The sequence below is a fragment of the Tyto alba genome, unplaced genomic scaffold (genome assembly GCF_018691265.1).
Source record: "Tyto alba isolate M040663 unplaced genomic scaffold, T.alba_DEE_v4.0 Super-Scaffold_1000006, whole genome shotgun sequence".
In the NCBI taxonomy this organism is placed as follows: domain Eukaryota; kingdom Metazoa; phylum Chordata; class Aves; order Strigiformes; family Tytonidae; genus Tyto; species Tyto alba.
In genome coordinates this window covers 2,998,653-3,011,054 of record NW_024881272.1, presented here as the reverse complement: position 1 = coordinate 3,011,054, position 12,402 = coordinate 2,998,653, and the positions used below count along the sequence as shown (strand labels likewise).

At 41.5% G+C, this 12,402-nt stretch overlaps 1 protein-coding gene across 1 annotated transcript in view; it reads left to right on the top strand.

The window, feature by feature from the left end:
• The first annotated feature begins 24 nt into the window (after positions 1 to 24).
• Positions 25 to 12,402, top strand: part of SWT1 (SWT1 RNA endoribonuclease homolog) — a 39,702-nt gene continuing 27,324 nt past the window's right edge. The window contains 9 exon segments of the mRNA XM_042784487.1: positions 25 to 130; positions 4,233 to 4,307; positions 6,114 to 6,172; positions 7,762 to 8,425; positions 8,427 to 8,516; positions 9,882 to 9,947; positions 10,073 to 10,129; positions 10,764 to 10,893; positions 11,035 to 11,136. Of these exon segments, the coding sequence (XP_042640421.1) occupies positions 4,242 to 4,307; positions 6,114 to 6,172; positions 7,762 to 8,425; positions 8,427 to 8,516; positions 9,882 to 9,947; positions 10,073 to 10,129; positions 10,764 to 10,893; positions 11,035 to 11,136 (1,234 nt within the window). The 5' untranslated portion in view covers positions 25 to 130; positions 4,233 to 4,241.

The following is a 12,402-nucleotide window of genomic DNA, read 5'->3' as shown; positions in this document are numbered from 1 at the left end:
CCCGCGGCGGGGAGGGACCGGGGCCGGGGGCTGTGGCGGAGCCCTCAGGCCGCTCCGCCGTGGGCCGTCTCCGCGACGGGGTGTGGGGCGCGGAGCCGGTGCCCGCCTCCTCCTCCTCTTCGACGGGAGGGTACGTCCGAGCTGCCCGCGGAGGGGTGCGGTGCGTTGGGGGAGGCCGGCCGGGTTGTGCTCCCGGGGGCTCGGCCCATTCTCCACGCGTGGGTCGTGGCGGGGCAGCCGCCCTCCCGCTAGCCGCTTCCAGCCGCTCCGCGCTGAGGGCTGGCTGAGAGCCGTGCGCTTCCCCGCTGGCTTTGTGGCTTAGCTGCTTAGGTGGTTGACCTGTACTCCGGAAATTAAACCCGGGAGCTTCTGGAGAAGCTTGATTAGGGCCCGCTTCAGCCTCTCCTTGGCGGCACGCCCGCACGACTAGTTGGTGTAGCTGTTGCGAGATGTCACGATATTACCGCCACCCCACGGGGAGGGGAGACGGGCGAAGCCGAGAGTTCGATAGTTGGAGCTGCTTTAAAACTTGACGGCTCTCCTTCCTCCCGAAGTTGGGGGTTCGCATTGCCAAGCCCTTGCGTGGCCCCCGCCCACACGGCATAGGAGTCGACGTGATGGCTTTTACTGGTTTGTGCTGCTGGAACCGCTGCCTTTAATTCTCCTACTCGTGCGCAACATTCACCTTCTTCTATTACTCGTTTGCCGGTGTTAATTTCTAATGCAGCAGCCTTATACTGCCACTTGGCATTTATTCTTTTTGCTGAGCCAAATGCCTTCAGTTGGTGCTTTCTCAGTGAGGGGAGGTGCAGCTAGAATTGGTGAAGGTTTAAATGGCACTTTTAGTGGTAGTGGGTCAATGTTTATAGGCATTTGTAATTTGGAAATTTTTGTTTGTCCTTCAGTTCAGCCTTTCACCTGCTACTCCCACCAGGTAGGCATACCATTTCCTTTTTGTGCATTCTTTCTGGGTGAGCAGTTCCTTTTAAGACTTTCTGGCAAATTAAATGGCCACCCAGTCTGAATAGGTTGTCCCTGATGTATTTTCTCAACTTGTTTAACTGCTTGGACTAAAGACAGAAGTCACAGTGGTTGTAACTAGTTGCAGGTAGATAACAAAGAACATCAAAGTGTGACATACCAGCATAAATATTTAAATCATAGAATGGTTTAGGTTGGGAGGGACCTTAAAGATCATCTAGTTCCACGCCCCCTCCTGTTCTTCGAGATCTGTTTCCTTACTTGTAAGGTCTCCACAAGTCTGTACTACAGACAGCACCATCCTCTTCGCAACACCATCAACGTGCAAGTCTACAACTATTTGCATCTACATTGAAAAAAATTTGCATGTATTAAATCAACTGCAAGTAATCACATATGAATTGTTCCTGAAAAAGGTACTGTCATATTAATACTGTTGTGTTAAAACAATTCCCCTGGGAGGCTGGGCTGAGAGATTTCAGGGGGGTTCAGCCTGGAGAAGAGAAGGCTCCGGGGAGACCTTCGAGCGGCCTCCCAGGGCTTAAAGGGGGGACAGGAAAGGTGGGGAGGGACTCTGGGTCAGGGGGTGGGGGTAGGACAAGGGATAATGATTTTAAACTGACAGAGGGCAGATTTAGGTTAGATGTAAGGCAGAAATTGTTCCCTGTGCGGGGGGTGAGGCGCTGGCCCAGGGTGCCCAGAGCAGCTGTGGCTGCCCCCTCCCTGGAAGGGTTCAAGGCCAGGTTGGACGGGGCTGGGAGCCCCCTGGGCTGGGGGAAGGGGGCCCTGCCCGGGGCAGGGGGGTGGGAGTTGGGACTAGGTTATGTTTAAGATCCCTTCCAAGCCAAACCATCCTGTGATTGTTCTGTTCTTAAAGATGGTAGTATTTCAGTAGCTTTATGTCCCTCTATTTCATCTTGTGTATCTTTAATTTTACTGTTTCTTTGCTTTCCTGGTACGCCACTTCTAAACATGTTCCTAGCGTTCTATCCTTGATTGAACCCCTTGAGTCATTCAGTTGCTTCTCTACTCCTTCCCATTCATACCAGTTATCACAGACTCATTCTTCTGAAAATCTGGGGTTTGGGTTAATACAGTGCTTTTGTAAGTAAGAGATGATACTACTTGCCATCCTGCCGACTACACCAGTTTGTCGCTGATGAATGGTTTAGATCCCTTAAAGGATCACTGTCAAAGGTATCAACGAGTGATTTTTAACATGAGTTTGTGAAAGTGTGACTTAACAAAGTCTGATTAACGAGATTCAATAGTAAGTAAATTATTGGTACCAACTGGTCTTTGAACTTGGAGAAATCTAATTGTAGTGAATTATTCGCTATTCTCCTTCATCAGCATTTAGCAGCAGACAATCTTTGAACCCTTTCTCTTCATCGGCATCTATCAGCAGACAATCTTGGAAATTTTTACAAAGTCTGTTCTTCAAAATCCTCTTGAAATCTGCTGTAAGGGGCATCCCAACTCAGAGGGAGATACCGGGTCACAGCCTTCTGCGATCCCAGAGAGAGCTCAAAGGGTCTCACTTAGGATTGCTACTTATAGGAGCACGAGATGGTTGACTTTGGTCAGTATCTTTTATTTTGGCCACAATTCTTGTCAGGTAGTTCTGGTACCTTCCAGAGTGGGCTGCAATCCAGGCAGCAGGAGTTTTAGATATGATTCCCAGGCAGCAGGAGTTTCAGGTGTGTTAGGGAGCACCTAATCATCCCAACTCACTGCACTTGTATAAAAGACAAGGAAGTGCCAGATTGTCCCAGCTCACTGCACTTGTAACCCAAGACAAGAACAGAGTGTTGGCTGGTCCTGGCATCACAGTGTGGTGTAGGACAGGAGGGAGGTCTATACCACCACAATGACTAAATGTTAAAGGATGCTTGTCTCTAATAGTGTGGTATGTTTGCTGATAGAAAATGCATGTCTCTGGAGCAGATGGTAAAGTAGTTGACATCCTTTTTTTCCTGTGAAGTTCTCTTAGTAGTGAGATGTGAATGATTAACCCTGTTGAAATCAGCTGTGGCTCTGTGATGAGAAAAGGAAATAAGATTATTAGAGTATGTCCTGGGGCTGAGTGAGTGGTGGGGATTTTTTTGATAGCAGAGGTGGGGGCTGCAGCAGTTGTTGCCTGTGAGAAGCTTCTTGAAGGTCCCCTGGCTCCAAGTCGGTCCCACCTCTGCACCAGGGCCGAGCCAATCAGCTGTGCCTCTCTGATAATGCATTTAATAAAGGAGCTGGGAGGAGGAGTGGGACTTGTGAGGAGGAGTTGCAGCAGCTGCATGAACACCAAGGTCAGTGGAGGAACAGAGGAAGAAAGGGGGAAGGTGTGCCAGAGCAGAGACCCCCCTGTATCCTGTGGTGAGACGGCAGGGCGGCCCCCCCCGCCACCCATGAAGAGCTATGGTGGAGCAGACACTGATTTATGGGCTGTGAGGGGCCTCATGGCCATTTAAGGTGAATGTGTCTGAAGGAGGCTGGGATCTTGTGAGAAGAAGCAGCCCCGCTGCTGTAGTTCAGCACTGGGAGGATTGCAGCATGCGGGGGAGTCCCACGCCGGAGCAGCTCGGGAAGGGCTGCAGCTGTGGGAGAGAATCCAGTCGGAGAAAGTTGGTGTCCCGTGCCGGAGCAGTGTAAGGAAATGCTGCGGCCTGTGGAAGGGACTCATGTTGGAGAAAGTTTGTGGAGGACTGTCTGCTGTGAGAGGGGGACCACGCTGGAGCAGGGCGAACAAGTTCCAGAAGCTCCCCCCACCGCAGATGGCAGAAGCGGCAGCACTGACTGCACCCCCCATTCCCTGCCCCTGCTCCCCTGGGGGAAGAGGTAGAGATATCGGGAGCAGAGCTGAGCCCGGGAAGAAGGGAGGGGTGGGGGGAAGGTGTTCTCCAGATGTGGCAATGCTTCTCACTGTCCTACTCTGTTATGTGTTGTTGTTAGTGGTTGTAATAAATCTATGTTGGTTTTTTTTTTTTTTTTTCCCCTAACGCGTCTGCCTTTTGCCTGTGACCATAATGGGTGATTTGCCCCTCCCTGTCCTATCTCAAATTTCAAGCCTGGCTTATTTTCACCTTCTCAGTGCTGGGGGGGAAGGAAGGAGTGAGCGGCTGTATGGTGCTCACTTGCCCTCTGAGCTCAAACTATGACAGAGTATTTTTTTTTCTATGCAGTCAAAATTTATTTTTTTTTATACCAGCTGAAAATAAAAACCTGAAACAAATAATAATGGAAACTGTTTTTCTTAGGATTTGAAGATGTCTAAAAAGAAGATGAAGAAATTAACTAGAAAGGAAGACTGTTTGGATGGCCAGGATGACAAAGTAGGAACAGCTGTATTACTATTATTATAATTATTTTAATTGAAACCCCCACATTCAAGAGAAGTGCATGAATTGTTTATCAGTCCTGTGGTAGAAGAATGAATCAGATTTAATGATGGGGTTGTTAAGAACAGCGGGAAGCTTGAATCGGTCAGATAACTGCAAGTTCTAGCTAGATAACTAGCTTGTGTTGCTCACCAGATGCTATGAGTAGTGCGGGTATCAGAAAATAAGAGTTTTTTTTATTTTGGTGTATCTTCCTAGTTGAGAAAAGTTGAGCTTAAAACTATTACCAAAACCACTACTGTTTTCCTGGATTGTTCTTTACCTTGGATCGTATATCTTAATTTTCTGATTAAACACAAATGGTACTTCGCAGCGTTTTAGCAAACGACTTGCAAATATTTCCTTTTAACCGCTGAAACACAAATTGATGACCAAAATTCTTAGTAAACTCTGGTACATATTTGTATCTCGTAAGCTTTCATTGAATTGCTTGTAAAATTGAGGTACTACAGGAGTGATAATCTTTCTGGTCACAATTGTATATAGCTTCTCATTCTTTTTTATTGTTCGTATCCCTTTCTGGGAAGTTATTTCCTGTAAGTAGTGTAATACGTATCCAATAAATCAGTCGTTTAATAAATCCACACTTAAGTTTGCTAGTTTTTTTTTTTTTCCCCTTTAATTTTGTAAGGTGTATATGAGATAGGAGAACTTTTAACTCTCTTATCATAAATGTCTCAACAAATGTTTGGAAGTGTTAGTAAATGAGTGTGATATTATGGCCTTACAAACTGAGTTATACATGTTAGGAGCCTTTTGCTCATGTGGAAAATGTTGTTCAAAGCCAAATATTTGTAACTAATTTTTTTCCTCCTGAATTCCTTATTATTATTCAATTTTTCCTTTAACATTAACTTATTCTAAGGTAGCTTTTGTTTTTACTTATGTATTACAAAGGGCAAAAGCTTTCCTTAAAGCCTTGTACTACAGCTATGTTGCCATTGCTAGTGCTTATACCAGTTTGAAGAATACAGAGTTTTAACTGTTGCATGACTTCTCTCTGTTTGAGACAGCATTAAATATTACTATATACAGACATTGATCAGTGCACGCAACTGAGAACCCAAACTAACAATAGTAAAAAGATAAGGAAACCTCTGAATAGTAGCAAGTGTTTCTTCAGTGTGATCACAGTATGGCTAAGAGGTCTTCAGCTTGTGATATAGGTATGCCAAGCAGTGTTATAACTGGTTTCTAAACAAGGGCTGTTGAAGTTCTTTGTTTGGGGACTGTCTTTACTCTTAACCAGGCCTGCCTAACTGTGGTTTCACACTTTTTCACCTAGTTAGTAAATCCTATGAGAATTAGTAACACTTCTCTTCTACACAGAAACCATGGCTAGACATATCCTGTGTTTGGCCTTACCTTGGGGGTAGCTGCACACAGTCTTTGGGTAACTTTTATTTCCCTAAGAATTTTTATAAATATACAAAAATGTATATTTTACATATTGATATACTTGTAGACTATATGAAACCCATGAAACTTAAGTGTGTTTAGTTAGTTGAGCTTTCTCTATTTATAACCCAGGACTGTGTGCCACATTCAATTTTTCCCCTTGTGTTTCTAAATACAACAAAATCTAAATTATAGCAGGGTATGTGGCTGCCTTTTTCAAGGTTCACTTACTCAAAATCATAATGAATTTAGTATGAAATAATAGCTTGTTCCATCTTATGAAGGGTTTTTTTTTAACTGTAGTTTCCTCTGTAAGCCCTTGGATTTTTTTTCTTCTTTCAGAACTCTGAAGACCCAAGATCTTATACGCATACTATGAAAGGAGAGACAGAATTTCACAGGTAAATTCTTGCTCTGTCATTAAATGGAACTACTTAAAAATAAAACAATCACAGACTTTTTTTAATACTGAATATTAAGAATTTTGTTTGACTTGTTCACCAAATAAAATATGGTATTTTGACTGATGAAGTATTGGCATTGCATTAATGACTGGATTCTGTTAAAGCTGGGCAGTTTGAGATAGTTGAGAAGACAGGGTTCAGAATTACGATTTTTAACTCTGATGTATGCTACTACACTTCAGATAAGGTAGGAATTATATCCTTCCAACGCTGCTGTCATAAAAATATATTTTTTTTTTTTTTTGTCTTGGGTACTAGCTTATTGGTCTGTATTGCATATTACATGTGTTTTGTTCGCAAAAAAAGGTTCAAGTGAAGCCTGGAGAATAGTTCTGCAGTGAACTTAGTACCTTTAATAGTCCTGTAGTCCTGAAATCACTGATATCTCCTGATGCTTGAAGTAATTGATTCCAAGGCAAAGAAAGCAACCTGGAGTGTAGCAAATGTAGGCAGTGTTTGAAAACTACTTTGTATAAAGAGAATGTTCTCATGAATCTTGAGATGGAAAAGCTTTTGATTGTTTCTTAATCATGGCAAAATCTTGTTGCAGTTTCTTTCAGACTGGAGTTGTAAGTTGTAAGATATTTAGCTGCATGTATAGATACTGTTAAGCACTATTTGTTAGTACAGTATGATACAACCATAAAACACTAACTATGTTCATGCCAAAACTGTCTGGCCCAGTACCCCATCCCTGACGGTGGCCAGTAGGGCTTGTGTAGGAAAGAATTTTGTACTTGTCTTGTTTCACATATTATTTTACCTGTTGTACACCCTTCCATCTTCTAAGAGCCAGTTAGGCGTCTCCTAAATCAGAAGTTGGATGCCAGTCGGTGCGTTTAAGTTACCCATACTTCACGAGTTTGTCAAGTGGCTTTTACCTCCCCAACATTTTTGACAACTCTATTATAGAATATGATAGAAACTTTCTTTGGGTATTTTTAACCTAGTGTGTGACAAATGTATTGGGTATTTTCTCTGCTCTTAAAAGAGTTTCCTATTTGTTTTTCATATAATTCATGATTTCTGTAGAATGTTACCATGTTTCCATCAATCGTTTCTTTTCCGAGTTCTCCAGTCTGTTTATCCTGCACTGTTTGAAAGCTGTGTGGTGGTTGGCACTGTGCGAACAAGCTGAACTGCTGCACACTTGAATTTTAGGGTGACACACCTCATATATAATTAAACTGTTGTCAACATTTGTCTGTGTGATAAGATGAAACTAGACTTCGTAAGGCATCTCTCAAACCAATAGGTAGTGAGTGCAGAAAAAGCTTTTTCTCCATTTTTGTAAGCTAAAATAGCTGTACAGCGAGGAAAAATGTAAATACTAAAAATGCTGTATCAAACGATTTTAAAGGACAAATGTTGCTGCAAGTTCCTATTTAGGAACATACCAAACTAGCACTCATAAATAGTTAGCTGTAAGTGCCTAAATCGAGTGTAGGTTGGGGAGGTTTTGTGTTTATTTTTTGTTCTTTTATATCAACTGAGCTAGATTACATTACTTTGTTATGTTTCTATAGAGTCAAAATAGAGAAAGATGGGCAAGAAAAGAAGCAAGACCAAAGTTCTAATATTTCTCACGGCGCTGATGGAAGATCTCGAGGAAAATCTCCAAATGGAAGCAGATCCACAGCCAATTCTTTAATCCAAACTGAAAAGCAAAAGAGAATAGTTATCGAATTTAAAGCCAAAGAAATTAAACATGGAAAAAGTACACGGACTCCTGATACAGTGAGTACTAGCAAGGAAAGTTATAACAAAAGTCGTTTCGATGGAACAGAAGGAAAAAGACTCTGGCATAGCTTTGCAGTTCAGAGGCACAAGGCGTTGAAGAAGAAGACAGAGAAAGCTGAACTCTGCAAATTAAAGTTAAAAGCAGAACAAACTATGTTGGAAAAATTTAAGTCATCTGCGTACAATTCACACGTACCACATAAAAAGGCAGATGGATCAAAAAAATGGAGTGAAGATGTCAGAATTCCAAAAGAGCCATCTGACACCTCTACCGGGACTGTGCATGATGATAGGCCTTTCGCTAAGAAGCCAAATACACCATCTAGGTCTTGGGAAGAAGAGTATGAAGAAGAACATAAGAAATTTTCTAAGAAAAAACGACATGTGAATAAACATACACCATCACACTATTCAACTGAAACACCACAACAGTGGGACTCTTGTAAACGGAAAAAAACAGTATGCTGGTCCTGATGAAGCTACTGATAGTTCAGGGACTAAAGAAAGAGACTTTGAAGCCACAGCATCATGTTTTAAACAGGTAATGAGAACCCCGTTATTTTTATTATGTGATAGATGTTTCAGGCTAGTTTCTGAATGGCAGGCAGTTTTCACATAAGCAAATTGTCTTCTCACAGATATCAAACAGGATTTCATGGCTAACTATATGGATTTTTTCTGATCCCAGTCTAAACCATGTTAAAATGTTTCTCTGCTCTGCTAAATGGCTCAACAAACTAGAAGAATAAAGGTCTTGTGTATTAGGACTGTGTCTGCACGTATGCTTCCATAGCCTTTCATTGCTGTTGGGAGTGTGAAATACTTCAATTTAGGCAACAATTTTTTTTTGAGCTGACACGGTTGTATCATTTTTTGAATGAATAAACTGAACCAGTGGAAACTTGCCTGCCACACAGATGCTCATTGCTGGCAAAGGGATGCTAGGAGTACTTGTTGTAGATCTAAGACTAAATTTCTACGCTTCATGCAGAACTTCACCTTTGGCTGTGCTCAGTTTGTTTCTGAGTTCTAGCCTGTGTTTGGCCCTGCGCCTCAACTTTATCTTGAGCGTAGTTCCTTTGTTGTTGTTGTTCTCTTTTAACATGCCTAGCATTTTTGGAGATTTCAGTTCACGTTACGGTAGTGCAATCATTTTGTGCATATGCAAAGATAGCATTCTTTACCTACGGAATCATGGAATTGTTGAGGTTGGAAGGCACCTCTAGAGATTGTCTAGTCCAACCCCCTTGCTCAGGTGGAGTCAGCTAGAGCAGGTGCTGCATGTGCAGTCAGGTTTTGAATATCTCTAAGGATGGAGACTCCACAACCTCTCTGGGCAGCCTGTTCAAGCACCTTCACTGTAAAAAAGTGGGGTTTTTAATGTTCAGATGCAATTTGCTGTATTTCAGTTCGTGTCTGTTGCTTCTTGTCCTGGCACTGGGCACTGCTAAGAGTCTGGTTCCATCTTCTTTACACCCTCCCATCAGATATTTATAAACATTGATAGGACTCCCCCTTTTCTTCTCCAGGCCAAACAGTCCTAGCTCTTTCAGCCTCTTGTATGACACGCCCCAGTCCTTTAACTGTCTTAGGGACCCGTTGCTCAATTCACTCTGTTAAATTCATGTCTGTCTTTTACTGGGAAGCCCAGGGCAAGAATAACATAGTCACAAACCCAGGAGACACTGGAAAAATAGGCTTACGCTATTTTTATTTTAATATACTCTATTTTTTAAAAAGCCATCCTTACAAGCCCTTTTGAGATGATACTGTAGATGCTTCATCGTGGATATCTAAATATGTTTTATGTTACCTATTCAATTCATATGGGAATATTCAGTGTTTTCTCTACAAAGCACTCTAAAAGACTGATACGTGTTCTACTTCCATTCCTACTTGTTTCTAGAATTTTGAGGTCCCGTGCACATCTGATTCTTACCGAGAAGGTGAGGACATAGAGTCTGTCCAAAAGGTTAGTGATGTACTTGTTTAACTGAAGAGCTATATTCTGAAACTTGTGACACGGGGATCATTTGTTCCTCAGTCTTCCATGACAATTTATGTTGTTGGTATGGTTTTTTTTAATTCTTTCTACAGAGATTTGAAGTCTTTCCACCCGTTCAAAACAGTCAGAACCCAGAAGCAGACCAAGAGGTTAGTAATGCTTTATTTTAACACTTCTCAGTTGTTTTAAAAACTCATGGCACGGAGATTGTGTAACTGGACAATTCCGTGACCTTTTCTAGTATTTTGCATTGTTGGTTTATGAGCTACACTTTAAAAATCGTGGAGCATGTTTAAAAAAAACTAAACAAAAGTGCTAAAGTACTGCTAATCAGGAACTTTTTGAGATAGAAAGATTGCCTTTCTGTTATTCTCTGCAATGTAGGGGAATTTCATAGTTGCTTACATACCCTAGCTATCTCGTTGTCCATCCTCTAACTTTCAAGTTGGAAGAGAGGCATATTTTTTTCAGAAACCCCTGTCAGGAACCATGCAGTTGATGTAGCAAAAACTGGAACAAAGCTTTTGGGTACCAGGTAGAAAGGTCATAAACAAATCTTCCCTCTATGCCATATTTTGGACATCTTTTATGGACTCCTTATAGTGGAGGTTGTGCAGAAGTTTCTCATAGCTTTACATTTGTTGTACCAACCTCAAATTTTTCATGCTTCATTTTCAGTCAGTTTTAATACAACATCATTTATGCGACAGTATTCTTTTTGGGAACAATTCTTAAGTGATTACTTATAATTAATTTTATACATGCAAATTATTTTCAATGTAGATGCAGATAGTTGAAGATTTGCATGTGGCTCGTGTTGAGAAGAAGATGGGGCTGTCTGTCATACAGACTTGTGGAGAACTTACAAGTATGGAAATAGATCTGCCAGAACAGGATTTAAATATTGCTGCTGGTACGTCATGATTTGATGTTCTTTGGTAACTACTTGCACCTTGTTAATACAGTCGGTTAATGGTCTGAGTAGAGAGTACACAACAGATTTTTTTTCACAACTGAGTGGGTTTTTTTCCTTTTTTTTTTTTTTTTCCCCCAGACACTTTTACTTCTGGTCTGAACATATTAGTGGTGATTGACACAAATATAATGATTAGTCACCTTGAGTTTGTCAGATCCCTGAAATCTGAGGATATACCAGGTATGTGAATACACGGTGATCAATAAGACATTTTAAGAAAAAGCGGATGTTTTAAGAACTTCAGGCTATGTGAAGAAAAAGAAACCTGGGCTCCTTAAAAAGGCAGCAGGTTTCATACAGGGGCAGAAGGCTCACACTTAAGAGGCTGGTTCTGGGAACCCAAGTAGGCTGCCTCTTAAGGAAAGTTCAGCTATGCAAGTAGAACCTACTGTGCTTATAGCTGCATACCTGCAGAGAATCGTGGTCAGCCTTCCCAGGAATGTGTGTCAATTCTTAGAGGTAAGTAAGTCTTGCCTATTGTAAGAACATACTTGTAAACATTTAATCCATTACTAGTGGTAATGATGTTTTCTACTCTCTTCTTAGCTTTTTATTTTACTAGAAATCTAAAAACGTTTAAAATCTGATAAGCGGTCAGTGTTTTATTTCTGTCTTGGTAAAAGTCACAGAAATCACGGGATGTGTGAGCAATTTCTCAGGAATTCAGATTGCAGACTGGCTTTAATGTTTGGCTTTAATATGTTGTAAAGCTTTTAGTGATTTAATGTTAGCAGGATTAGGATTGTGCATGTCAGCTGTTGGTAGACATTTGGAATCTATCAGAATACTTAGGGTGCTTTGATGCTTTCAGCTAATGAATACACTTATTCTGGCCACCTGGAAAATAACTTTAATAAGGCCCTGAGTAATTTTCAAGACTGCATCAGACTATTTCTCTTTCCCATACTAGGAATGGTGTTGCACTGTATACACTGGAATGCCTTTTTTAGAATATTGCAGCTCCCAATTTCTCACCCCGCACCAGACCCATTATGTTCAGAACATTGCCAATTCTTGACCTATTTATTACAAAGCAGATGGATATCAATGTATTTTTTCATAATTGTATTCCTATAACGTGAATGAGAAAAAACCCGAAGTATTTGTCATGGGTGGATGTCATGGATGAGTGATTTAGATCGCTTAATCACTGTCAAAGATATTAGCAAAAGTAATTTTAATGTGAATTTGTAAAAGTGCGACTTAACAAAGTTTGATAGTAAATGAGACAATGGTTTAACAAGATTTGATGGCAAGGATCACTTGGTATTTACTGCACAGAGGACAGGGTCAGACAAAACTGTCAGGAGACCCTCCTGTTGAGTCACAAGGTTCAGAATGGACCCCTAAACTTTCTAAGCTTTCTAAACTTCTCAGAGAGGGGTCTAGGTGGGGGCTGGATCCACTCCTAGGCCCAGGCTTGGTCAATGGTTTTGAGCCTAATGG